Source organism: Vicugna pacos, chromosome 10, assembly GCF_048564905.1.
Source record: "Vicugna pacos chromosome 10, VicPac4, whole genome shotgun sequence".
Lineage (NCBI taxonomy): Eukaryota > Metazoa > Chordata > Mammalia > Artiodactyla > Camelidae > Vicugna > Vicugna pacos.
The window spans coordinates 38,901,356-38,929,351 of record NC_132996.1 but is presented as its reverse complement, the minus strand read 5'-3'; the positions used below and the strand labels follow the sequence as shown (position 1 = coordinate 38,929,351).

General features: G+C 46.6%; 1 protein-coding gene across 16 annotated transcripts in view; it reads left to right on the top strand.

Annotated features, from left to right (window-relative positions):
• The window catches only part of PLEKHA7 (pleckstrin homology domain containing A7), a 195,089-nt gene that overhangs the window by 97,862 nt on the left and 69,231 nt on the right, over positions 1 to 27,996 (top strand). For 8 of the 16 annotated variants that reach the window (XR_012076601.1, XR_012076599.1, XR_012076598.1 and 5 more), the window contains 3 exons: positions 12,856 to 12,939; positions 25,414 to 25,525; positions 26,300 to 26,404. Coding sequence is in view for 13 of the 16 variants with exons in the window: in XM_072969604.1 (XP_072825705.1) it covers positions 12,856 to 12,939; positions 25,414 to 25,525; positions 26,300 to 26,404 (301 nt within the window). In the remaining 3 variants the exon portion in view is untranslated. Of the gene's footprint in view, positions 1 to 4,126; positions 4,208 to 5,133; positions 5,334 to 6,659; positions 6,682 to 7,039; positions 7,263 to 7,818; positions 8,023 to 9,156; positions 9,401 to 12,321; positions 12,420 to 12,855; positions 12,940 to 24,121; positions 24,627 to 25,413; positions 25,526 to 26,299; positions 26,405 to 27,996 lie in introns of those variants that run through there. The other 8 variants (XM_072969608.1, XM_072969611.1, XM_072969609.1 and 5 more) reach the window with 8 other exon arrangements.

Genomic DNA, 27,996 nt, shown 5'->3' with positions numbered 1-27,996 from the left:
TCCTTCCTCTAACCCAGAAGCAATTATTTTTAAAAGATGGTGGCAATGTTTCAAAGTTGTTTTCTAGAGTAGTTTCCTTGTCTGTGATGCAGGCGGCTGTGAGGGCTGGACTTCAGGGCCTGTGCTCTTAACACCACGGGAGACTGCATTTTTCAGGTTGGGAGAAGTCTGGCATCTTGTTCGAGGCAGCACCTGATCAGATGGTTTTCTGCTGCAGGAGCCCCCGCCTGCTGTCAGTGGCCCCTGTGGGTGTCCCTAAGGGTTGCAGCCACTGACACCTCTCTTCCTTTGGATTCCTTAGGGACAGCACTGTTGGTAGCGCCTCTCTGGATTTTTCACCGTGTACGAGAAACAGTCTGCTGGCTGTGGTGGGGTTTACTTTTCAGGAGACCAGGCAAGGAAGGCTAAGGGCGAGTCTACTCGTTGTTTTTGTTGGGAAGACTCGTAAGTTTTTTCATGAGAAGGAAATTTTTCTAACCTATTTTTACCATCTTCTTTCAGTTCTTACTCTTATGCAAGGAATCTTTATTCTTTAAGATAGATCTTCTTCCAGGGAGATGGGTATAGCTCAATGATAGAGTACATGCTTTGCATGCACAAGGTCCTGGGTTCAATCCCCAGGACCTCCATTAATTAAAAAAATATATGTATATCCTCTAAGAGGAAGAGCTTGTCTAGAATCAGTGGTGTTGGTACAGAGTAGGGGTTGCGAACTCAGCTGTCTCTAGAGGCTTAGCAGATAACAGAGAAGCAGGCTGTGTGTGCTCCCGTTTGTTTCAGGAGTCCTCTGTCCACTCTGTATCTTTTGTTTCCCTAATTCTGGTTGAGACATGGGTACGAAGAAATTTCTTTCCTGTAAGAAATTTAGAAATGCAGGTACGGTTACAAATAGTGCTAGGTGTACACCCTTGACACAAGGAGGCGGCGGGGAGGGGTGGGGACTGCAGTGAACCCGTTCCACCTCTCATGGGGCCCCAGTATTGCCACAGTTTTTGGTTTTCCAAGATGATGAGCTGGATTTTTATATGAAATTTTCCTGTTTTTAAACTTTGGCTCAATTTAAAAAAAATCTGTGTGGTTCAAATAAAATTAATTTTGGGGACAAATTGGTTTGCAGGTAATTAATTTGAAACCTCGCATTCATGTTGGGGCAGATTGGCATATGGGGTGGGCTCCTGGGTCCTCTCTCTGTATGGGTTGGTCTGGCCTGGGGCTGGGGGGAGGCCATCCTAGGGGAGCGGTGTGTGGAGGGGACTGCTTATGTTCATCCTTGCATGCGAATATGGAGGAATTCAAGATACTTAGAGTAAAAACCAAGTTATAGAACGATGTGTACAGTTTTATTCTATATATGTAAATTTTCTAAAAAGATGGGTATATAAAATTTTCAATGCATAAAAATTTCATATGGCAAAAAAACAAAAACAAAGGCTACTCAGGAAACTGGTGAAGGTGTTGCCTCTGAGATTGACGCTGAATTCAAGGCAAGAAAGGGACCTTCTGCTTTAGTTTATACTGGTCTGCAACACAGAGTACAGTCAGCCCTCTGTATCCGTGCATGCGGAACCCGCAGGGCCTACTGTCCTGTGCCATTTTATATAAGGGACCCGATCATCTGTGGATTTTGGTATTGGGGGTAGGAGTGTCCTGGAACTAATCCCCCCCCAGGTACAGGGACCTCTGTACTTAAATTTTGGAAGGTAAAGTGAAAATTGTTGAGAAGTATAATTGCAGTATAAAGAGGATAGGCCTTCAGTGCTGAGAGTACCAAGGAAGGAAGAAGGCTGAGTGGTCTGGGGTGATCAGGAAGGGAAGGGGCCTTGAAGGCTGGGCAGAAGATGACAGGAGCCAAAGCCCAGGGGTGGGAGAGACAGGGTGACTTGGGGACTGGTGAATGGTTAAATTTGGCAGGAGCTGAGGGTCTAGGGAAGAGATGAGAGATAGGAAGCCTTAGCAGTGAGGAGCCACGAGGGCTGTGTACCAGGAGATAAGGGACGAGCCATGCCCCAGCGGATCCACCAACAAGGACGGGGAGTTTGGAGGCAGGACTACAGGGTGGGAGCCTCTCATGGGGCTTCTTCCGGCTTGTAGGTAGCTTCACTGATCCCTGCTAGGGTGTTGCCTGGTGGACGAGGGTCACAGGTATACACCTGCTGAATAAGCTTATGAGACTTCCTGTTCCTCCACTCCCAGCAGTGTGGGCCCTGGAAGTTGGCCAGCCTCTGCTGGTGCTCGGTGTTCTGTACCTCTGCCGCCAGCAGGCCTGCCCAGACGTTTTGGAGGTTCTGTGGGGCGACTGGCTAAGTGTAGCCACTGAGAACAAGCCCATACTTTGGAATCAGGCAGATATGGACTTGAATTCTGACGTTGTCGCTTACTGGTTATGTGACCTTGTGGTGGCCGTGACCCCTTTGGGTCTCAATATTCTCATTTGCCAAATGGGGATGAAACGATTTACTTCATAGGGCTGTTGCACCTAGCAGGTTAATACTTAGTAAATAAGTGTGCCTTGCTGTACTTTTACTTCGTGGTACTCACTCTGATCTGCAGTTAACACATATTTATATTATTTATATTTAATATTATGAGATACCTATTTGTTTGTATCTATTTATGACTGTATCAGTCTATTCTGTTGGATTGTAAGCTCATATTCAGTGGAGATAATTATGTGCTAATCATTGTTTTACTCCAAAGCACTCAGTGCAGAACATATAGTAAGGCTAAATAAATGTTGGATGAATGGAGTTTGGAGCTCTTGAACCTCCTCCAGTCTTTACAGCAACTGGCTTGTGATTACTCAGGATGTCTGTAGTCAAGGGCATATCTCCTCTGTGGTTAGAACAAGTTTTATCAAATCAAATGCCTTTTTTAAGGTGACATGTCGGGATGGCTCATGAGCCCTTCATTCTTTCACTCTCTGGCAGATCTATATTTTGTGAAGCTTGATGTTTATATAATTTAGGAGGCCTTCTTTAAAAATATATAAAATTTTAGGAAGCATGTACACACATTGGTGGGCCCTTTTCTAGGACCTTGGAAAGTGAGGGGCCCTAATGCTTGAGCTTCATTAGTTTCACTGTGTATCATTTCTGCATTTAAAGGTTTATAGAATGTTCCCTTCAGGCAGTGGTAGGAGTTATGAAGGCTATGGAAATTTCTGGAAGGGAAAACATCATGGTAATGGATACAGGTTTTAGTAAAACTGTCATCCCCAAATTAGGCTCAGAACAAAACCTCCTGTTTTTTTTTTTAATTCAACAAATATTTATTGAGCACCTACTATGTGCAGGCACTATATGTGGGCATTGGAACATAGCTGTGAAAACAGAAGTCCTTGTCCTGTGGAGCTCATATTTCAGGTGGTCACCTGCATTGTGACTTGTAGACCTACAGAGGTACGGCGAAGAGCCACAATGTTGATCTGAGGCTGTGGCAGTTAAGGCACTTTGATGCCTTACTATGCCTTTCTGACCCCCTCACCTTCTGCTTTCCAGGCCTGTGCTGGGAGTGAGAGCCACATGGTTAAACTGATGCTGAGAAGGCCTTGGCCATCCCAAGCGGTGATGAAAGAATCATAGATTGTTATGAGGAGGAGTGGGTATGGCAGCTTATAACTGCTCACCCGCTTCGTGGCCCTGACCATGAGAGAGAGTGATAAAGGAGTCCTCATTTCTCCGTCAAAGCCACAGTGTGGCAGAACAGAACTGCGTGAGGAATTCATCCTGACTCCAGGGCTCACGAGTGGAGGTGTTTCTTATGTCCTGCTACCAGAGGGGCAGACAACCCCATGGTCTCAAAGAAGAACAGAAGAACTGGGGCCTGGAGACACGAAGTGCTTGCCTTACTGTTTACCCCCAGCCAGTGCTCCCCTTGGCCACAGCAGGGCGGTGACTCAGAGTTGGAACTGTGTTTTTGCATTGTTGCCAGCTTTTGCATGGTGGGGTGGGGAGGAAGGAGAATGAATGAGTAGGAGCAAGTGGCTGCTGGATTTGTAACACCTTGGGAGGCAGCTGCTCCAGAACCAAAATTGAAAGAGAGCAGGCAGGCTGGGAGCCTCCGCTTCTCCTGGGCCCGCGGCCGGGCCCCTCCCTCCCTGTCTGACCTGAGCTGGGGTTTTAAGGCCCAAGGCTGGGAAGACACAACATGGAGCTTGAGGAGAGAGTGAGTGTTTCTGCCGCGTTTCCCAGGAAGTACGGGAGAGCAGGTTAGTCTTGTACTGGTTTCATAGGGCTTCAGTTTACTGCGATGTATTTGGGTTCAAGAAAGTCAAGTAATGACTGAGAAAAGGGAGTTTTTGATGGCTTGGTTGGGAGTTCCTGCAGTTAAAGAAAACCCCAAACAATCCAATTTAATTGGGAATAAACAGGACAAAAGTGTCATTAACTGCACCTCCCTAATGTCATTACAAAGGATATTCTGTTGGCAAGTGAAACTGGGGAGGACAGCTGTTCTGCCTCCTTCCTTTGTGTTTTCAATTACGTGCAGTATTGTTGCATTCCAGTCTCTGGCTCCGGCAAGAGTCTGAGATGAACCTCAGCGTCTTAAGATGTTATAGCTGGAAGATCCCTAAATCATCACCTGGTCTAGCCTTCTCATTTTACACTTGAGGAACCTGACTTATTGAAGAGCATTAAACAGAAGCATAAAACCGGGTGTTCTCTGAGGTCGAAAATGTTTCCCGTGAAGTTGTAAAACTTCCACAGTGTGTCCCTGGCTCAGCACAGCCTGCTGGGGAGGCTGCTTTTTTCTTGGGCTGCACTTTCCGAACCGTGGGGCTCAACCCAGTGAGGGACAGAAGTGTGGCTGAAGGAAGGAAGGTACTTATTGATCTCAAACCACTTTGCCTGGCAGGCGAGTTCTTTAAATAGAAGTTTAAATAGGGGGCTAAGTGTTGTGCCTTCACTCAAAGGGAAGAAAATCCATTCTTGAGCCACTGTCCTATGGCAGACTAATAATACTGGGGTTTGCAACATAGAAAAAGACAAAACAGCTCTATTAGAGTGGAGTTTGCGAGCTAGCAAAGAAAAATGTAACGGGCATTGGAGGTTGAGTGTCTGCCCTAGGTCTGTCACATTATCAGTACTCTTTGTAACAACCTTGCAGGGTTGGAATTGTCTCCTCCTTTTACAGAGAAAGAAACCACCACTTGGAAAGGTCATTAACTCTTTCAAGGTCGTGCACCACCAGCGTACGACAGAGCTGGGATTTGACCTCTAGCCTGTGTAACTCTGAACAGCCTGGGGTTCATGCTTTGAAGGCTTCACGTGGCCTCTCCAGATGGAAGATCTAACCCCCTCGATGGACAGATGAGGAAACCAAGACCCAGAGAGGTTGAGTATTTGCTCAGGGTTGTGAAACTAGTTGATAGTAACAGAGCTGGTACCTCAGCTCCTATCTCATTGCTTCTCTGTCAGCTTCCTTTAAAAAAAAAAAGTTAGGAGAGGGGAGGCTATTCTGGGTTTGATTTCCTCATTCAATCGGGAGTTTGGCTTTAGTCTTTTCATGGTTATTGAAGTCCTGTGGAGCCACAATTAAAACTTCCTATTAACCGAGTAGCAATCCTAAGTACTTGGGGCCCCATGTGGGGACCTGGGAAGAGGGCAGGTTTACAACGTGGGCTACTGGGTCAGAAGAGGTAATTTATGAAGTGAGTTGGCGACTGAGTGGATCTGAAAACACCTAGAAAGCCTAATGAAATATAGAGCTTGTTCAAATCACACTAGGAGACTTCAGGCTGTTAAATCCAGTGTTTGGAAAGGACAGACCTCCCTCTCTGCAAGATGTGAGAGCTTTCAGTTTACTCAGTTAGTTTTGTGACTCCTTGAGCCCAGCTCCGTCTGTGCCAGGCTCAGCCCCTTTTGGCACCTTTGGGCAAGGAGAGCAGGAACTAACTACGTCTCCAGCTGGTGGGTCTGAGGTTTGGCCAGATTTCAGTGTCTCTGCCTCATTGGGTGTGTGAGTGAGTCAGCTGTGGGCAGTGTGGGAGTGTGGGAGTGAGGGAGGTCCTTCCTTGGTCCGCGCGCCATGCTTCCGAGGGCTAGTGGAGTCTCCCATGTAGGATCCTTTATAAGGGCCCCAGGGTCCCTGCCTCCCACTCTCCCCAGGGCACGTGTGATACATTGGGCTGCTGAAATCAGAAAACAAGATGGATTCTGCACAGCCTCTCCCTGAAGGTGACGTGTGTTTATGAGCAGGCTGTTGAGATAAAGGAGTTCAAGTGCCTGCTCCGCGGATATTGCTCTTCTGTGCTGCAGGAGATATGGGAGAAATAAGTGAATGGCTGCTCCCAGCCCTCTGGGAGCTTACGATCTTCCTGGAGGTGGGGGCGAGGGGGAGGAGAGCAAACACATGAAATAGTAGACAGCAATGTGAGAGCGTATAATCAGTCACCAAATTGTAGGTTCCACACCAAATGCTCTCCCAGTTCACGAAAGGGAGATACAGGTGATGTTTGTGTTATCCTTCTGTGTAGTTTTAATCACTTGGTAATTTCCTCTCGGGTATTTGCATTCCGTTCTTTGATTCTCTATGCCCACTGGGTTATCTCTCCTTTGTGGGCGTGGCGGAGAGGTGCAGGGGAGGGCTAATTTCTTCAAATTACACTGTAACACAGTTAGAAGAGAGCCAAGGATGAAGCGTTCTTAGCATATTGGTGTCTGGTGCTTCCTTCCTCAGATGGTAAGAGCACTAACTTCTGATGGCTTCTGGCCCTTTAAGTTCTTGTCTCTTTGTGACCCGAGTCTAGACTTCTGTGGGTTAGCCAGCCTGTTTGGAGGCACGGCCTCACTTTAAAGTAGGAGTCTTCTCAGTCATTTCTCATTCACTCATTCAGCAAATAGAACAGAGCCAGACACTGTTACAGGCTGATAGCAGTGAAAAGACAGACCAGGTCCTTATTCTTCTGGAATACACATACTAGTCAGGGAGGCTGATGATCATCAAACACATACATAATTAATAAGAATAACAGTAATAATTAGGATGATGTGGTTTGAGGTGACTGGGAGCCTACTTCAGTGAGTGGCTGGGAAGGGCTCTGAGATGATAATTCTGCTGAGGTCTGAATGACAAGGAACCGGTTGTGAGAGTACCAGGGAAAGAGCATCCAGTACAGACGTTGTTAAGTAGAAAGGAGCTTGATGTTCAAGGAGCACGAAGAAGGTCGGTGTGGCCGGGGCAGGATGGGGAAGGAGGAGAGTGGTACAAGAGGAGGATGGAGCCAGGCAGGGGTCGGATCATCTAGGATCTTGTAAGCCCAGGTAAGGAGCTTGAATTTTACTGTGTGTGTGATGTGGAGCTGTTGGAGGGTTTAAAGGAGGAGGGTGACGTGATCTAATGTACATTTTAAAAGATCCGTCAGGCTTTCGGGGAGGAGGGTAGGTGGTACAGAGGCCAGGGTGGAAGTGGGAAGAGCAGTCAGGAGGCTGTTGTGATGATGAAGAGGCTGGCTGTAGAGATGGAAAGAAACAGATATGTTTTGTAGATGGTGGCAACAGGACTTGCTACTCAATGATGTGTGGCAGTTAAGGTAAGAGTGGAGGATGACTCCGAGGTCGTTGGATAGTGATGCCGTTCATGGACATAGAGAAACCTGGAGGAGGAGTACTAGGTTTGGTGGGAGTGAAGAGAGGAAACTCATCCTGTTTTTTGCCCTGTTAAAAGTTAGACGCCTGTTCATCATTGCCGTAGTCAGGACACAGTCAGGTTCAGCAAATGTTACACTAGGCGTTGCGTGATGGACTTTCATGTATGTTCCCTCGTTCTGTCCTCACAGCAGCCTTTTGGAAGGGTATTATTGTTCTTCTCTGTTTGCAGATGGAAGAACTGAGGCTCAGAGACCTGAGACGTCTTGTTCTGGTTGAACCCAGATCTACTCACTCCAGGACTCTGGGCTGACTTGTCGCCCAGGGCGGAAGTTGAAGGAGGCTGGTTAGACTGTGCTGACGGCACTCACTTGGAGAGAGGATGGGGACCATATGTTGGCTTCTCAAGGCCTGATTCCCACACTTCTGGAAGAAGGTCCTGTCAGAATAATGCCTGTGTGCAGCGAGCTGTTAAAAATCTTAACATTTTTCAAAACAGTGCAAGCTCCAAAGACCATTTCAGTAACATCTTCAGCCCCCATAGGAAATGCCACATGAACACCGGTGACACTTTGTACTAAATGAGCAATTGTGTAAAAATGTTAGGTAAAATAAAACACAGATTGCTTAAGAAGTGTTGAAGGAATGTGGAGGTGCCATTTTGACTTCGGGCTGCAGCCCAAATGGGAGCTGAAGGCGAGGAGGCAGTTTCTTGTGTTTTTGGAGTTTTGATTATCAATTTGAGGACCTAACTAGGAGCATTATATGGTTACCCAGAACTCATAGTTTTCTGGAGACACTGGGATTTAGAACAAAGATAGTAAGTACCTTAACAAGCCTGGAGGCAGTGCTGAATGTGGCTTCGGGTCTGCAGGGTGACTCTTAACAGTATTCCAGGAGCTGCATCGAGGAGCCAGAAAGTCCAGGGGGTGGCCGCGGCCAAGCATACCAGTGAGGAGAGCCTTGATAGAGCCCCCCCGTGGGCTCTGAGGTCGGATACTTTCCTTACACTTTAAACTGTTTCTTCTCTTTATAGCATAGGCCAGATAAGAGCTAGTGCTGACAGAGCAGATCTGCCCGCTCTCAGCATACCAATACCACCCCTGTCAGAAAAGCAGATTTATCAGGCTACTCCCACCTCCACTCCTGAGCACCATTCGCGTAACTCCGGAACTACTTGCCACGCTGAAAAGAATGGCCATGCTGAGTAAATCGGGACCTTAGTGTTTAACCAGCCAGAGTCACTGCTCACGTTATAGTCAAAATTTGTATACATTGAAGATTAATCTTGCAAAAATGTTGCAAGAAACTGTAGGACCCGTTTACATTTTGACTGGCCATGTCTGTGATTGTAGGTGGGCTCTTCCTTCTGCTGAGCTCAAATCGGTCTCCAGTTCTCCCTGGACCTCACTCTGTCCTCTTATCAAGTCCCTTGTGTTGGCTGTCGGACTTCTTCGGGGCCTAATCCAAGTCCTTCTGGCCTGTGAGGACGTGCTTGTTTACGTGGCCCGCCTTTACAGGGGTTGTCCTTCCCTGCCGACTTCCACCTGTAATCCCTGGTCCTCTGCAGGCGAGACCGACTACCACTCCACCTGGAGGGGAATCCTGGGAGGAAGAGCGGGATCCGAGAATAAAGGCTAGGTTGTGTTCTACCTCATTTGCCGAGTACTTTCTCAGGAGCCTGAAGAGCAACAGAAGCCTTTGTATGGAGAAGAGAGAGTTTCTGTGCTACATTGAAACCAGCCGCCTGGCTCCCCGCCGGGCCATCTCCATCACTGCCGGAGAGCAAGGTGGCAATTCAGGTTTAAGAACAGGTATTTCAGGGGATTTGTCTGTGCCTGCTAACAGCGTCTTGAGACAGGGTGATAGGACATGAGATTCTTCATGGATTTTAGAAAATCAAAAATCAGGATATGGAGCAGGCTGGGGGCTTTGGGGCTGAGGGGTCAGGGACAGCAGGTGCAGTCAGGGGACTTTGGTATCTCCAAATGGGTGTGGGGTTTCAGTGTTCAGTAGGCAACCTCCACGTGGTGAGGGTGAGCCTGGAGTAGTAGAAGGATCAGAAGGACAGTGGTTGCAGGGACACTGAAGCTGACTGATGTGGGCATGTTATTTACCCTTTCTGGGCACTTCCTCACCTGTGGCTTGATGTGACTGACTACAGCCTGCCCTGCTGGGTATTCAGGAAGATTGGATGAAATAGCCCAAGGACCTCAGTCTTCTTTGCTCAAAAAGTGCTGAACCAGAAGCTCTGCCATTAGCAAGTGAGGCGAGTTTGATCAGAGGCCATCAAATTTTAAGACCTCGGTATTCAAGAGGCATTACTCTGATTCCTCTCTTTTCTCAATGTATTGAGTCCTTTTGTTTTTCTAATTTAACGATCCAATAACATCCCATACTCCAGATCTTCAGTTTCCTTTTGTGTAACATGGGAATAAAAATAGCTGCCCTGCCTACCTCTGTGGGTACTTGGGAGGGTCAAATATGGTGATGAACATGACCACACTTCAAACTTCGTGTAAGTGCAAGAAATGGTGGTGATGATGCTGTGGCTGATAACTATTTTTGGCAAAAAGGGCAACATCCATATAAGGCAAGAAATGTTGGGAAGCTGCCTTTAGGTCTGATCAAATGACAGCTATATTTTTGTCCACTTTAAAAAACTATTTTTCTTCTAATGTTAGAATGTATAATTCATGCCTACACCTTCCAGCTCAGGATTCATTTACTCAAGACCCTGGGCTTATTTACGCTGGTACAAGCTGGGTGTAGGGAGCCCAGGAGTTGCTGTTACTGTTGTACAGTGTATATGAAGCCATTGTTGGATGCTGGGTGCTGCTCCAGGCACATGAAAGATTTGCTCTTTGCCCGCATCTACCAGGGATCCAAGTTGACCTCGTGATAGGACCAAAGACTGTGTGGGGGCTCCAGAGTGCCATATAGATGCAGTCATTCAGAAATTTGGCCCTGGGCATAAGGGGAAGGAAGGAAAGGGAGGAGCAGTAGACGCTGCTGTTTTTCTGATGCTTTATCTTTAGTGATTTGTGATCATGGCCAGGAAGCTGTCAGCCCCACAGAATCCTAAGGGAAGAGGACAGCAGGTTATCATGCAAAGAACATCAAATTTAGAAGTGAAAGACCTGGATTTATGTCCCAGTCTTATCACTTATTGACGAAGTTTTCTTGAGAAAGTCACTTAACCTCTCTGAGCCATTTCTTCATTCATAAAACAGGGGTGGACAGTGTTAATAGCTCAGGTGTGTAAGAAAAGGCTTTGTAAAGGTAATTAGTAGTGGATAGGATTTATCGTTACTCCCATCATGAGCAGAGCGTTTTTCTTCTTTTTCTTCGCCGGGTGGAAATGAGACAGGCTTAGGTTAGAGTCTGTGTTTTCAAATTCCCTGGTGAATGAAGATGTCTCTAATAGAAGCTGGGTGTAAATAAAGCCTAACCCATGAACACAGTGCAGGGATTTCTGAAATAGGTGTTGAAGGGGCCTGCTTCTCATCCTTATCTAAATGCTCACACCTTAACTCTGCTTTTTTGGGAAGAGCAGCCTGCTGCCTGCCTGATGAGGTCATAGGATTCCAAGGACTGGCAGTGGCTGGGAGGGGTGAGAGGGTGCGGGGGTGTGGGCGGTGCACAGTCACAGGGCCAGGGAGCAGCCTGGCCCCAGGGCTTACAGAATTCAGGCTGCTCAGCCCTCAGTGCCAGCTTACCCCAGACACCATGACACAGGATGCGCTGACCAGGCCCCAGGGCAGAGTAAGGGAAGCTTTGTAGGCCTTGAGTTTTTTTTCTCTTTTAACCTTTATACTATGCTCATTTAAACCTATGGTTCTCCATGGTGAGTCAGGGCTCAGTCTGGAGATGGGATTGATATCTTTACACTGTCAAACTGAGATGATATATTGACTCTGACAGTAAAAGCATTTTAACCGTCTGTATTAGGAGCCTTAAAAAAATGACCATGCCCTTTGATTAATTTCACTTCTGGGACTTTAACCCAAGGAAATCATTTGAATTGCAGAAAAAGCTTATATATGCAAAGATGTATTGATTACAACAGTGGAGGTGGGGTAGGGGGAGCACCTAAACTGCCCAGCATTAGAAGAATGTAAACCTTTCTAAAATATAAGCACCATGGGGTGAGGCTCTTTTGTTTACTGTGTATCTCCAGCATCTAAAGCAGTACCTGGCACACGGGTGGCCAGTAAACATTTTCTGAACAGTTGTATGAAAGCAATTTTACAGTGTGTGATAAGATTGTTACTCACTTATTTCAAATGAAGTCTGATGACATGTGACGTTTTCTAAGTTAATAGGATGTGAAAAAAGCAGGATACAGATTTCTAAGTATACTAAAATCACTTTTTTTTAACATATAGAAGGATAAAAAAGCTAGGAAGATACCCAGATATATCTCTAGGTGATGAGATCATGGGTGACTTTTTTTCTGTCTACATTTTCTAAAATTTTTTAAATGACTATGATTTTTGTGATTGAGAAGAACATTAAAGTAAATCATATTTTTTTTTAAAAATGAGAAGGTTAGATTAGTTTATTCATGGAGCCTTTAGAGCCAGCTCCTCCTTCCTTTCAAAGAACCAGGCAGCTTTTATGAATACACAAAACACCTACGCACTTTGGTTGTGTCTGTCAACTTGGCGTGGAAGCCGATCCCTCGTCACTTCAAAAGGGTGATAGAAACTTCACAGTGTTGAAATTGTACAGGTCACGTTGCAGAGACATGCCCATACATTTATATCCCATCATCGAAGCGAAGACATTTTGTAGTAGGAAGAAGAATTTTAAGAAGATAGATTTTTCTGGGTGGGTGGTTAATTCTTAGAATTCTTTCCCTGGTTCATGGGTTTTGGAAGCTGTTGAAAGTGCCGTCTGCTTTCCTTCATTCTTGTTTTCAGCTCGTGCCATCTTAAAGTAACTTTTCGCTGAGTGATTCAGTTTGTTGGAGTAAATGCTTCGTGGACTGTCTCTCTAAGATGCAGTGTTCTCTTGGACCCAAGGCTTGCCCAGAATTCAAATTTCCATGTCTTAAATGGCTTTGGCACCTGAGCTGGAAGTGTTTGGTGTTTAAATGCATTGGGTTCTGACAGATAAAGTGCCTCTTGGAGGAAAGGCCCGTGGTCTCACCCTGGGAGAAATCTGATGGTCAGGGGTCCTCAGACCTTGCTGACCTGTTGTTGTGTCTATGAGCCTTTCCTTTCACGTGACTGCTCATTCATTATCTCTCTCTCTCTCTTTTTAGCCATAACCAGCAGACCACAGCGTTCAGGCATCCTGTGAGTGGGCAGTTTTCTCCAGAAAATAGTGAATTTATTCTTCAAGAAGAGTAAGTACATTTGTATATTCACCTTTTCCAGGCAGAGCTTGGGAGCTTAAAGACATTTGCTCAAAACAAAGCTTGTTGGACTGTTTTCTGTCTCATACATAGAGGGTTGGAGTAGGTTGTTTGATTCGAGGTGGAACTTGAGAATTTTGTTTTCCAGTGTTCAGACTTCCCTCAGCGTGTAGATATGGGATGTGAAAGGGGGAGATGATATGGGGATGCGCTGTATTGGGTGTTGTCGGAGCCTCTTCAGAGCCCTCTCTTCCCTGCAACCCTTTCCACTCAAGCACCACCTAACACACTAGCTGTGCTCTGGGAGGACCCACTCATCTATTGTGAAAGTACCTTGAATACAACCTCAGATTGAGCTGAGCCAGCCTCCCAAGGAAGCCTCAAATAGGAGTGCAAAGCCAGGGCTTAGAAGAGAGGAGGGCTGGTGGCACCCATTGTCCCTGAATGTTTTCAGTCCTTTCTGCTTTTCCTAACACGGGAACCTTCTTGCCCCTCAGTCCCATTTCAGGAGGTCCTCCGGGTGCTCAGAGGCAGGTTCTGCCACCCAAGGCTTGTCTGCTTAAAAATGCATGTACAGCCCACACAGGACGTGCTCTTCCCAACATGAAGGCAGAGCAATGTGGGCAAGTATCTGTGTTCCCTTCTGATCATTTGAGACAGTTCTGTCGAAGAAAACAATTCTGTTTGAGAAACTAATAGAGGCATTGGTTCTAAGTTTTTTTTTTCTTTTTCTTCCAAGTCATTTTTTTGTGTCCAGTCACTTAGACATGTTCAAATACAATCTTAAATTATCAGTATTTATAGTTTTACAGCATTTCCCTCTCTCAATACTTACAGTTTTAAACTAACATGGAAAATTTCAAACATATACAAAAGTAGAGCAATACGGTAATAAATCCGATGTATTCATCACCCATCTTCAGCAGTTTTCAAAGCATGGCTGATTTTATTTTATCTATACCCTTCCCTTCCCCCTTGGGATTGTTTGGAAGCAAATTCCAAACATATCATTTCATTTCAGTAGTATTTTCAGCTTAGAGTCATTACCCTACAGAACTTTTAAAAACTAAAAATCTGTAATTATGATCGTACTGGCATTCCTTGCGTGTTTACTCTGTGCTGGGGATTTTATGTGCATATCTCATTTAATACAATAATCCTGAGAAGTAGACGATCATCACCATTTTAGAGACGAAGATGCTGAGACTCAAAGAAGTCACATTACTTGCCCAAAGTTGCCTGGCTACAAGTAGAAACCAGGATACCATCCAAGCTTGATTTCTTTAGTCCAGTCTAACCCTTGCCCTAGTCAGAAGCTGTTTGCTCAGTTATTTTAATGCTGGTGGCCCACGGGACATGACAGCCAGACTGTGGGGTTCGAGGTGACGGGGTGTGCCTGACTCTGAAAGCATTAATACTATTAGAGAGTGGGTGGAAGGTAAAGATTGTCTTGTCTCCTCATCCAATAGGAACTGCTATGTAAAGACAAAGCCAGAATGTGGATTCTCCGAATTCCAGCTTGGAGTAAGTTTGTTTATAGAATCCTGAAGGTCAGAAGTTCTTGGGAGGTCATTGAATTCAGCCCCCTTTCTTAGGCATCCTGGAGACATGGGCGCCTGACATTATTAAAGGTCTGGATGCAGAATCTTTCAGAATACTTAGCTTGAGAAGTTACCAACTTTAAGAATAATAAGAGCTTCTGGAGAAATGCAGACTTTCCATCACTAAACACCTCTGTCACACACACCTTCCTTTCCTCATTGTTAACGAAAGATCCTGACCACTTCTGAGAAGGTAGCCTCTTTATTCTCCCAAAATATCTGTCTCTAATCTCACTTCCATCCAGTTTCCAAGGAAAAGCTATTCCTTCTTTTCAAGGGTCACTTTTTCCCTTGAGGTGCCATTTCTTCGATGTCATAAGAGGTGCTTGCTTGTCTCAGATGATGGGTGCAGCTATATGGCCAGACATTCCTTGAAGGAGATAGAATGTGCTTTAGGCATTGAGAGGAAGGGAGGATTCCTGTGAACTGATGTGGTGACTCCTGTGCTTATTTGTTAAATCCTTAGTAGGTGCTTCCATGTGTCAGAGGCTGTGCCGGACGCTGCAGTTACAGCAGCAAGCAAAACAGATGTAATCCTGCCTGTGAAGAGCTTGCAGTTGAGTAGGGAAGATAGATAATTAAGCAAGCGATCACAAATGAGATAAATGTTGAGAGTAGAGGGAACATGGGGCTTAATGGGAGTTGATAAAAGTGGGAGCTGATAAAAGAGGGTTCTAACCTGGCTTAGGGATCGTAGAAGACCTCTCCATTCTGGGAAGGATCTTGTTTAAATTGAAATCTATTCAGTCAAGGTGAACAACGTGTTCAAAAACCTAGAGGGGATGGGGGGAGGGTATAGCTCAGTAGCAGAGTGCATGCTTAGCATGCACAAGGTCCTGGATTCAATTCCCAGTACCTCCATTAAAGTAAATAAATAAATCTAATTACCTCCCCTCAAACAAACAAAAAACCCCAACAGACAGACAACCCCCCAATTGTAAATAACTAAAGACATATTCCATTAAAAACAAAAACAAAAACCTAGAGGGGAGAGCAGGGAGGATCTAAACCAATTGAGTTAGGCTGAAAAACGAAGAGCACCAGGTGGTTCTGGAGCTGCTTGGGAGGTAAAGTTGGCAGGACTTGATGATTGATTGGCTGTGATGGGGACAAGAGAGAGAAGACTTCTTTGAAGTGTCTGTCCCTAAGTTGGAGGAAGGGGGATCATTAGATAAGTGAAGATAAGGGTACACGTGTGTGAGGCTCATTCACAGCCTAAGGAAGTGTGACCAGCCTTGGCGAGGAGACTGACCTGTAGTGGAGGTTTGCGAAGGAGAAGGTGGAGGTAAGGTTGGAGAGAGAGGTTGCAACTGGTTATCCAAATTGCTTCCTCCTAAAGTACACCTGGCTTTCTGTCCAGGTAAATCCTGAGAGAGCTCTGGAAGGTAGATGAGACATGATTTCTCCTCCAGAAACCTTTTTTTTTTTTCCAGGTGTGACAGTGAATATGATTCCTATTTTGCTCCCTTAGACGAGCTTCATTTGTTGTGTAGTGTGTTAAGTGCTGAGAAGAAAAGGCTGCAATGATCATTTGTGTCCTTTACATCAGCTCTCAGATTAATATATTGGGTAGAAAAAGGAAAGCTGGCTCTTTTCCTTCTCCAAAGAGCGTTGGTTAAAGTCACACAGACTTCTCTTGCCAGAACGTCCACCCTGGTTTCTTGAAGTGATTCCTTCTAGAGCAGTGGTTCTCCACGTATGGTCTCTGAACCAGCATCTCCTGGGAAACTCTCAAGCCCCACCCCAGACCTACTGAATCAGAGGCTCTGAAAGTAGGACCCAGTAAAGTATGTTCTAACAAGCCTTCAGGGGATTCTAATTCTGGTGAAATCCCGAGAACCCTAGCTTAGACAACCTGCTGTTCCCATCGCTCCTAAATTACTCCCCGATTCTTCTGTTCGTTTTGAAGTCTCCAGATAACCCATCGTTCTCTGGGTTTCAATGATAATCTTAGATGGATTTTAGTCAAATAATCTTAGGTTCCTTCTCCTGTGGGAGTTTAAAAAAGTCTCCATGGTGACTTTCTTTAGAGCATTACTGATGTGAACAGGGAACATCTCCCTCACTGCTGGCAGGGTGGCTCGCCTGAGCTGCTTGGTGTACCAGGTGCATGCCCACCAGAAGATGGTTTCCTGTCTTACAGACTAGAAGCATGGAAGAGAAATAATGTGAAAGCTGTGATCTGGTGGATGCAGAGGACGTGAATGCTGAGTATTCTAGTTCTGTGTCAGCAATATAGAATTAGTCAGGATAGTCTAGGGTCTGCTGTGGTAACAACAATGACAGACAAAATCTCAGTGACTTAAAACAATTAAGATTTCTTTCTCACTTTCACTCCATATCTGTCACAAGTCACCTGAGGGGTTCAGCTCTGTCACCTTTACTGAGGGACACTCCGTCTCTGTGCTCCCCTGATTTCCAAAGGCAAGAAAAAGGAAACTTGATGAGTTCCGCACTGGTGCTTTCACTCACATTTAACTGGCTAAGGCAAGGGGTGACATGACCACCCCTAACTCCAAGGGGACAGGGAAGTGCTTTTCTACTGGGCACCTGGGAAGAGAATCAGAAACATTTGCTGGGCAGCACTAATGACCACACCTAGTAACCCACAGTGCAGAATTTTTTTTAAAGGAAGCAGGACCTTTGAGTCTGTCACTGATGACTTTCTTTTGCTGCATTAACTAGAGTGTTTGCTTTCTCATTTCACCTTTTCTTTTATGCCACCTGGTTCTTTGTCAGAGCCCCCAAGGTGAGGAGGTGTCAGTCAATAGGTCCTGAAGCCTTGACCCCCAGGGGATACCCCTGCACACCCAAGCCAACAGGCATGTGGAAATCCCTCTTGGAAGACCTAATGTAAGCTCATGGTGCATTAATAAAAATACAATGCATAGAGGAAAGGGGGAGGATAGCTGGTATACTATGCTGTTTGTGGACTACTTCATTAATTCAGTCCAAGTCTGTGGAGTCCAGGAACGTGCCAAGCCCCAAACATTATGATCTGGGTACTAAATTTCAAGAGGAATGTTGAACAATTGAGATTCCCCTGTGGAGGGGGGACCATTGTGGTGAGAGGTCTGGAAACCCTGTCATATGACTGATCATGTTTAGTCTGAGGAGAGAAGGTGAAGGAGGATATGCTGTAAGTCTTCAAAAAGGTGGAAGTGGCTGCCAAAGGCAGTTATCAGATCAATGAATCAAAGTTATAGGCAGGCAAATTTCATCTCGGTCCGTAATCTTCTAGGAAAGCAATCTTCTAGCAACTGTTGTTTCAGGATCTAAAATTTCACCTTTAACATTAAATGGAGTAATCTACTTCCTAGAATAAGAGTTGGCTTTTTCTATTAATAATAGTACTAGTTTCACAGTTAGCACGTAGAGCCCTTATGGTTTATTATCAGGTACTTTTCTAAGTGCTTTCCATATGTTAATTTCCACAACAGTCCTATGAAGAAGATACCATTATTATTATGGCTACTGAGGCACAGAGAAGTTAAGAGTCTTGCCAGAGGTCACACAGCTAGTAAGTGAGAGAGTTAGGATTTGAATCCACATGGTCTGGCCCCAGATGCAATGCCTCTCATTTCGGAGGTCTTCAAGGGACATTCCCCTTCCTTGGCTGTACTTAGGCATTAATGTGCTGACTAAGTAGGCTACTGTTACTTAGAGATTTTAATTGTAATTGTATTTGCAGTAATGAAATTTGATCTAATAACTTCATGCTTGCTTGAAAGGCACCAAGCTTCCTCAGTAATCTTCTCCAGAAAATGTTCTCAAGCCTTTTAACAGAGCCTCAGTTACAGTGACTAAATCATGCAGTCTCTTCTTCTGAAGACTTCTTTGCTGATTCTTAGTGATTTTCCTGAATTGGAAGCTTGTGGCTTAGAGGGCCACACACAGGGGCCCTCCTAAAGGTGTAAGCCGGGGTGCAGGGAACTCCCGGGCTGTGGTTTCGGTGGTTGGTTCTCTGCACAGGAGCATTTTCTCCTCAGTGCTGGGATGCCCAGGAAGCTGCTGACGGACGCCTCTGCAGCTCCTGGGGAAGAGGAGAGAAGCATTCCGGAGCTGTGACGCTGGCGGCTGACTGGCAGCAGGCTGTGTGCACTGATCCCCAGGCTCTGTCAAGCATTTGATGTTGAGGTGGGGCCTCATTGAGAGAGTATGTGCTCTGGAAGTTCAGAAGCTGCTTTTGTGCTCAGAAGCCAGCAGCAAGGCCCCCAAGATAGCCTTGGAGTTTCCTAACTGGGGAGGGGACCCTTGCCTGGCCTGCCTTTCTGGGCATCCTACTGAGTTTAGCTTGTTCCTTCCATTGGGGTCTGAGCAGCCGTCCATTTGCTCATTGGACTGTTTAGAAAAGAACCACAGTTGGAATTGCCTGGAAGGTCATGAGTGGTGTTTGGAGGATAGGACTTTAAAGGATACTGTCTTGCTGAAGGTAAGAATTACCTTCCTGACCGTTGACCTCTTTGGGGTTCATTTTGCAGGATGCAGAGCCAGACTCTCCAAGACATATGCCGATTATGGGCCCAGGGGTGGGGTATATCCTGCTGTTAGAGATGGCTGTCTCCTTTTCCTCCTGCAGTTACAAGTTGGTGAAAGCTCGCAGTGAGAGATGAAGGGCACAGGGTGGCAGAGGGGGCGCACTACAACTCGGAGCTCGGAGGAGTAGTGTGTCCTGTTGCTCATCTGCTAAGCCCTGGGCCGTGAGGCTGCTGTGTTACTGTCTGTGGCTGATAGAGCCAGCACCTTGTCTTTCCAGACTGGCAGTCTTGGGCTAGCCTTGCCTGTTGCATTTGGTTGCCATGGCAGCAGAAAAAATGAGGAAAAATAGGAACACCTGGCAAGCAGATGCAGAAACTTGACTGTTCAGTTTTCCTTCCCGGTCAAGGAGACGGCGTTTGTGACAGTCACAGGTAGGAGAAGAGATGGTGACGGTGTCCTTAGTGCATTCAGGTGCCTGGGTGTTGGCTTGGCTTTTGGTGCTGATGTTTCTAAGGGCATTGGCACCGGGAATACCTTCGTTGCCACACAGCAACCGTGTCTCCGGCTGTCTGTGCCAGGTGAAGATGCTGTAGTGGTGGCTTTGCTGTGTGTGGAAGGGAAGCTGCTGCTTGCAAACAGTCATTTTGTCTCTTCTGTGACTTCCCTTCTTGTCCTCTTCTTTTACCTTCCCCCTGTCTTGGAAGTGTCCAGATCTCCCTTAGAAAAAGCTCTTTTCTAATGAGTAAAGTGGCTGTCTGGTAGTCAGGGGGAGCAAATAGGCTAGAATTCTAGCCCAAAGGCTGGGGCTAGAATTGTAGCATCTCTGAAACAGCAGAACAGAGGTGAAAGGAACAGTAGAGGTCAAGGTCTGATTCTCCCTCGGCATGGAGACATGGAGCCTGGACAGTAGAAGGGGCTGGGCCAGGCTCATACAGCAGAGCAGGGCTCAGGCAAGATCAAGGCAGTGCTTGGATTTGGAGGCGGGAGAGAGGAGCCCTGGAGGCTCACTAGGCTATTTCTGTGCTAGATGAGGGGTGCTGGGGTGCTGTTTGGGCTGGTTTCCAGCTCCCGAGGTGACGTGGGGTAGGGGGAGGACCTGGAGCCTGTGTTTGAGAGAGGAGTTGGGAGTGAAGGGAAGGGAACACAGAAAGCCATAGTTGAGTAATGAGGCCACCATTGCTGAATGAAAACCCACGTCAGACAGCCTCCTGTGGGGTGTTGGGGTGTACAGGGAGCGTTGGCGGTCTGTCTGTGTGTCTCTTTCTCTGGGAAGACAGGGTGTGGAGTTGTCTGCTTGTTTGGAACAAGAACTTTTATTCCTGCTTTTCACTGCATTTCTTTTTTCTTTTTTTTAAATTGAAGTTCAGTCAATGTGTCCATTTCTGGTATACAGCACAGTGTCCCAGTCATGCGTATACATACATATATTCGTTTTCATATTCTTTTTCATTAAAGGTTATTACAAGATATTGAACATAGTTCCCTGTGCTGTATACACTGTGCGTTTCTTTTCCCAAACCGCTTAGGTGGTGGGTGTGAGCTCCTAAAAATTGTGCTGGTTGTTTGCGAGTGTGCCTCTTCTCATGCACCCAGTAATTTTAGCTGAGTTCTCTATGTAGAATCCTTGAGGACAGAGCATGAATTTGGGGCCTGTTTTTTCTAGGAATGAATGGGATACAGATGTCAGGTGGTGACGTCTTCTCAGTAAGAGATCCCCAGTTCCCCATAGTTTTCTAACCTCCCTTGATGGCCGTGGAGACTCTTGACATCATCATTCACCAGGGGAAGGAATGAGAGTCCAATCCCCCAGCCACAGGGATATTGCCCTTTATAGAAGCCCCAGTAAGATGTTTATAGGGGTGTCTGTAGGAAACGATTGTTGTTTAGAAGTTAATTGTTGGGCAACTTGACCTTTCTGGAGAAAAGTACCTTGGAAATAAAAATAAAGTGCACCTGAGATTTAAATTCTGGAGTGTCCACTGGTAACAGTGACAAATAGTGCTTTTCACTGAGTGCAATGCTTTGTGGTTTTCAAAGCGTAACTTCGGTCCACCCGGCTGTGTTGTGAAATGAGAGTAGTGTTCACCCCGTTTTGCAGAAATGAAAACTGAGGCCCAGAGAAGTGATATGACTTGTGGAGGAGGCAGTAAGCTGCAGAGCTCTGTTGGGACCCCATTGTTCTGGGCTCGTGGTCTTCCCACCACTGTAGGATCTCCTTAGCTTGAGGGTTGGTCTTGGGGCTGAGAAGAGCAGATGCCTACTTCTTTCAGACCTTGGGACTTGCTGCAGGATGGTGGCTCTGTGGCAATGCCCAGGTTTTGGAGTCTAGCTTTTGTCTTGGGTAAATCATTAATCTCTCTGACCCTTGGTTTCCCCATTGATAAAATGGAGATGGTAAAACTGGCTTTGCAGGGGTGGGTGAGATAATGCAGGCAAAGTGCCTGACCTAGTAGGTACTAGACAAGTACAGCCCAGTCCCTCTGCTTGCTTGACCTTGTGTACCTGTCCCTGAGGGTTGGTGGCACTTGACCTGGCAACCTACCTGTTACAGCAGCGATAGGGTCTTGCTGTGATGCCACTTCAGGTGGATGCTTCAGTTCACGAAGTTGGCTGAGAAGTAGCTGAGGATCCCATTAAGCAAACTCACTAAATTCAGACCCACCAGAAGGAAATGGCTTCTTAACTCATAACTTCTCTTTCTTTGGAAGGTTATGTGCATTGGCTCCTGGATGCGTAGGAGGCAGAAGCAGCTCCTTTTGTGGGTAAATTGAGAGATAGAGAAAGTGACTTCCTGCCCAGGCTCACCTGACATATCCTTGAGGAAGTTCAGAGTAGAATGAAGTCACTTTCCTCCTGGGCTTCTCCAGACTGATTTTTATCTGGTTCTAACGTCTTTTGTTCTTTTCAGATGGGAGGCAATTGAGTTAAAACTCCAGCTCACTGTTTTGAACTTCAGCCCACACCCCTCCGGCAAAATAATCAGCATTCATGCAGCCCAAGTCAGGGAAAGAGAAGTCTTTGTTTGAATCATCCCACTGTACTTTGGGAATCAGGATAGCACAGAAACTTGGCAAACAAGCTTTTAAGTTAATAGATTTTATTTAATGACACCAAGAGTCTGTCTTCCCATAGCGTGTGCAGGTTTTTTGGTCTCCTCTCCTGGGATCTTTGTGACTCATGTGCCTGAGGGCATGCTGTTGGGAACTGAACCGCCTTCACAGCTGCTCAGCTCAGGGGCTCTTCTCTAGGGGAGGGGCCAGTTCTTGGATGAAACCTGTCAGGAGTGTAACTCAGTCTGAGGAGCTGAGGACAAATCAGTGTCTGCCCTGCCAGACTCTTAAGTGGGGAACACACCTGTAAGATGTAACTGGTGAGACTTTGAGACATTTTTAATGTCCTCATTTTTGGATACCAAGTGGTGTCCCAAGCATGACCACCATCTTCATCATCTTTTTTTCTTTTCTTTTTTAAACTGTTTGAAGTTCCAGATAACTTCTAGAGATTTCCAAAAGTCATAGTCACCCTTGGAGGACCTCAGAGACCATCACCCATGCCGAAGAGATTCAGAGGAACATCCTCTGAATGCAGCTCTTGCTTCTTGGCCAAGTGGGGTAGCTCTGTGCGCCTTGTTCTGTCAGAGAGCCAGGTCAGGGACTGCCAGGCAGTGATTGAGTCTATTGCTTTAGTGGGGAGCCCTGGTGAAGACATACTACCTGTTTGTAGAGGTGACATGGTCCCCTCCCTGGAGCAGACTGAGTTTGGACGTTAGTCCTATCTCCTAATAAGCCAGCTTTCTGTGGTTGAGGCTGAGCAGAGGTCTCTGTAGTCATGGAGAATGGAGTCATCTCTATGTGTTTCTTCCTGACCCTTGCCCCTCAACTGTCCCTCACCGATGTTCAGTTTTGGGGCCACAGCCAGTCCTTTTCTAGCTGAAATCTGTTTATACCTGGCCCTCTAGGTGATGGTGGTACCTCCTTTTCTCACCCACCCAAGGCTGCAGGACAGTCATCTTTCTTCCGGTACTTTTGGCTGGAGGAGCTCCCTGGCCAGCCAAAATCCCAGAAGCTAGTGTGGGGAGGGGACGTGGGGTTAGAATGCAGGAGGGTGATTAAAGTTAGAGTTCAAGACTGGAAGGTGCAGAAATGGCAAAAGTGGCCATCTGCCCTGATTTCCTGGGCCAGTCACAAATCCAGAGAGTCTCTTCTTTGTCCCACGTGGAGGAATGGCATATCTAGTTGATGGAATATGATGCAGTCATTTAAAATGACATGACTGAGGTTAAAAAACTGGAGAAAATGTTTATATTACAATAAGTTTTTAAAATCAAGATGCAAAATCATAAGCACAGTATGATCACAGTTATATAGAAACAAAAAAGCACCCTGCCCCCTGTGCCCCCAAAACCCAGGCATATAAAAAAGAATGAAAGTAAATATACCAAGTATTAAAAATGATTTTCCTTTAGATAACAGGACTATGGTGTTTTTTTCTTTCCTTTTAGCTTTTTTCCTTACATTTCTCAAGTATTCTATAATAACTCTCTATCAGTGTCTTAAATTGGAACCAATTAAACTTGATAAAATTCCAAACCAATCTTTTTTATTGTTGGACTTTGTGTCCTGCATTTTGGCTTAGAGATACAGCTGCCATAACTGAGATGACCTAAGAACTCTTCTTCCTTGTCTCAACCTCTGGAAATCTGAAAAGTCAGGCAAGACCAGGTTCCAGGAAGACGTTTTGGGCATAGTTCTGCCTGGAGGCAGGTCCTGGACAAGGCAGCCTCTCAGAGTCCCTTCCCACCCCCAGCTGGCGGTTGTCTCTCTGCTGCACAGCCTCTGCCAACAGTGAGCAGGCTCCAAGTGTGGCGACATTCTCTGAGTGGGGAGCAGTAACAGAAGTCTGGCTGGGATGGAGACCGGGGGCGGGGAATCTGGAGTGAGTGCCTGAGCTGATAAGGAGCCAGTGATCTTTCTGCCTGGTGGGACTTGCACCTCCAGCTGCCAAGCATCAGGCAGGGCCCAGCCCCTTGGAAAGCTGGTGCCCACTGCAGCGGTTCTGCTGGTGGCACAGCTCAGAGAGCTACTTCTGCGAAGAACTTCCCTAATGGTGCAGGGTATCTGGGCTCTGTCTTGAGGCGTGGGAAGGATTGCTTATTCCATTGAGCAGTGGTGGTTTTGAAGAAAGCAGCTCATCTTTGAAGTGGAAACCAGGATTTTCCCTCGTAGCACCTCTGTGAAAATGAGCCTGGCGAACGGACATCCAGAGCACATTTTTCTCAGCTGTGTTCTTCCTGGATCCTCCATCTCCATCTCCTCAGGGCCCTGGCCCAGGCCTCCAAATTAGGTTTCCTCCACTCCTCAGGCAAAAAACCTCAGTTTACTGCTGCCTAGATCCTGTTGGGCCATCAGAGCAGCAGACACCCACATTGTTGAACGTTGGAACTTATACTTTGAGGAAGGCTTACAGATCCTGGAGTTAGCAGGGTCTGGGAACCAGGCATCGAGCTGTTCACAGATAGGGACTGGATTTGTGTGGAGTCGTTTGCTGCCGCTGCTGCTTTGAAAGACTCTGGTAAATGCTGGGGTTCTTTGGAGGCAGGTGAGAAGGGTTCTCTACATGTCTGTTAAGTGCCGCACCAGGATGTTCCCAGGGTGCTGGCCCTCCCAGGGCGGGTGGGACTCCTTGGTGGGAAGCATGATGTCACTGGATACTGATGGGGATGCGTCAAGGGGATCTTCACTGGGGACCCAGGCATGCTTCGTTTTTTCCTGCTCTCCAGACATGGCACAAGGGGTTAATCTCTCCGATGGCTCTATTTTGGGGCTAATGGAGTGTTCTTAGAATAGGACTCTTTGTTGAGTAGTCTATTTTGGGAGGCAAGCCCCACTGGCATTTATGTAAGCGATTCTCTCTGTGTATCTGGGGGTGTGGATGTGTGCGCAAGTGATTTCTTGTTACTAAGTATAACCAGCTTCTTTGGGAGCCAGGGAAATGGAGGTGTGTGTGTAAGGAGTATGGATTGCTCTCGCTGAGAAGAGTGGTGTGACTGTGTGTGCCCATCTGATGGGGTATTTGCCACAGACACCCAAGGAAGAGAATAAATGTGGGGACCTTGGGAGAGCAGGCAGGAATGACTGCCTTGGGCCCTTCATGGGGTGTCAGGCTGTGGAGATTGCCCGGCTTTCATGCTCTTGACTCCCTGAAGCACGTGGGTAGGCTGGGCAGCATGCCCCTCCAGCTGCAGTCTGGGATTCAGTGATCTCTAGAAGATCCGACCTGGGTTCTGTAAGGCTCATCAACCAGTTCTAACTGGAAATAAATCAGATTCCACTTCCCATTGCAGCCTGGCCACTTATGCACTGGGTTCTCTTCTGTCTCCCTACAGGCCAAATCCACATATGTCGAAGCAAGAGAGAAACCAAAGACCATCCAGCATGGTCAGTGAAACATCAACGGCTGGGACCACGTCCACCGTGGAGGCCAAGCCTGGCCCCAAGGTGAGCTCTGGGCCACTTGTCCCTACCTTCCCTTCTTCTGTATTTTGTCAGGTCCCTTTGTAGCCAGAGACCCATTTGACCTTCACCAGTTTTGTGAGGGAGTCATGTAACAAGTATTCTCCCCAAATGACAAATCAGGAAATTGAGGCCTTTTGCGGTTATGTCACTTGTGCAAGAAGCCAGGTGATTGCTCACGGAAACTGGATTGACATCTAGGGCCTTGGACACAGTCTTCATTTTCCCGGCATGTCTTGGGAGGGCCACACCTCTGTGCACATGCGGTGAGATTCATGACAGAGGGGCCCAGAGGTTTCTGTGCCCAAGATGTGGAATTACTGACTGAGGAGCAGGGAAGAGAACCAGCAATGTGGAGAAGGGAAGAATGCTGAGGACCGAACCAGATAGGAGGGGTAAATACCTGGAAATTGACAAAATCAGTGACCAAAAGGTAGCATTGCTCCAGAAAGCCATAGGACATATTAGGGCCAGGAGCTGCTGGTGAAAGTTGATTGAAAAACCCCTGTACGTTTTTTTTTTTTTTTCTCTCTGTGATCCAGACAGGAAGTCTGCTAGCTCTTGGACTTACCTTTTAATTAGAATGCTGTGGCCACATGCACACCCATTCTCCGTCTTCTTGCTGTCCTTTTGATCAAAGGGCACTATGGCTTAGATGAAGGCACAGGGAGCCGGCAGCCCTTGTGTCATGCAGGTGCTTTTTGGGGCCTCCCTAAATCCCCCCCCTGCTTCTAGAGTTCACGTCTGCTCTTTTCCTAGATCTTAAAGTCCAGCAATAAAGTGCACAGCTTTGGAAAGAGGGACCAGGCCATTCGGAGGAACCCCAATGTTCCGGTGGTGGTGAGGGGCTGGCTGCACAAGCAGGTGAGGAGACTGAGGAGGGAGGGTGGCAGGGAGACTGCCGGTTTCTTTCCTTACCCTGACCCCTGGGAGCTGGGAACAGGCTCTTAATAAGCTTTCTGTTCCTGAGTTTGTCTGAGGCCTGTAGATTTCACCCATCGTGCTCAGTGATTTGCTGTTCCTTTTTGTGAGTGGACAGTCTGCTCAATGGCTGCAGCTTCCTTCCCCAAACCACTTAATCGCTTTGGTTCCCAGTGCTGTTGGCTGTCCTGGGACCCAGGCCTGAGTGTGGGTGGGTCAGCTTGAATCCAACCTTACTGCCAATCCTCTGCCAGCACTTCTCTTCCTGATTTAAAGAGCCTTTGCTATCATTTGGCTGAAAAAAATTCCGTCTTTTTCTTTCCCCCAGTGTAGCAAACATATCTAGCTCCCTAGCACCTCAGATTCCAAATCAGCCAAACTCAGTTGATTATCTCCTCACCCCTTACCTGCCTTTTTCCCCCAGCCTACTTTTTCTGGATCTTGGTGGTGATACCACCATTCTCCCAGGCACCTAGGTTAGACACCACAGCACCATCACCAGGTCCTCCTTCTCCCACATCCATTTGGTCAGGAAGCCCTGTCAGCTCCATCTCCCTTCCCTCCAGGCCATCCTTCATCTCCAGCCTCACACCAGTTGTTCTGCCTCTGATCCTCTGGCCATAGATAGGCTGTGAGCTCCAGGGCCAGAGAACACATCCCTTTTGTCTCCTTCCTTCCCTTCTTGCCATCCATCCATTCACCCACCCATGCACCAAGTGTCTCCATGTTCTAAGTGCTTTCACAGGATCTATAAAGAGCAATGTATGCTTCCTGCCCTTGAGGACTCATGTCATAGTCTACGGGGGGAAACAGATACGGACCTCTCCCGCGTCATGTCATCACCCAGCACAGTCTCTCACATATCATATTATCCAAAAAACCACAAATTCAGAGAGAAGTGATGTAAATTTTTGCTGAAGTCTTCATGGGAAGACAGAAGAGGGCATTTCTTTGTATACTGCACAGAAGAAATTCCTAAAAGTTCCCTTGAAATCTCTCCCCTGGTTCTGTTCCCAATGGCAGCTACCACAGCTCCCCAGCCTCTTCTGGCAGACACTCGTCTGGCACCCCACCTCTCTCAGTAATACCCCCTTCCCTGACGGCTCAGTCTCATTCTTTCTTAGCTCTGCCCATCTCTTTTCTTATCTAAGTAATCTAACCCTCTGACTTCTTCTGTTTGTATCCCTGTCCCCATTAAACAAAAGGATGCTCCTTTGAAATGTGGAGGGAGAGGGAAGGGATTGTGAATAATTCTTCTCCCCAACCACCACCCCCTTGCCCAGGCCCTTTGGCTGTGCTGTCACTGTAACAGAGGTCTGTGTGGAGTGCTGTGGACACACAGCAGAATGTACTGTGCTTGTGAAGTGACATTTGAACCAAGTATGAAAGGATGGAGAAGAGCTTTCCAAACAAAACAAATATCATATACCAAGACGTTAGAGACCACCCGGTTAATGCAAAAGATAAAACCAAGAAATGCATGAACTCAACAAATTAAATTTGTTTTTAGCACTTTAGTAAGTGGAGAATGAACA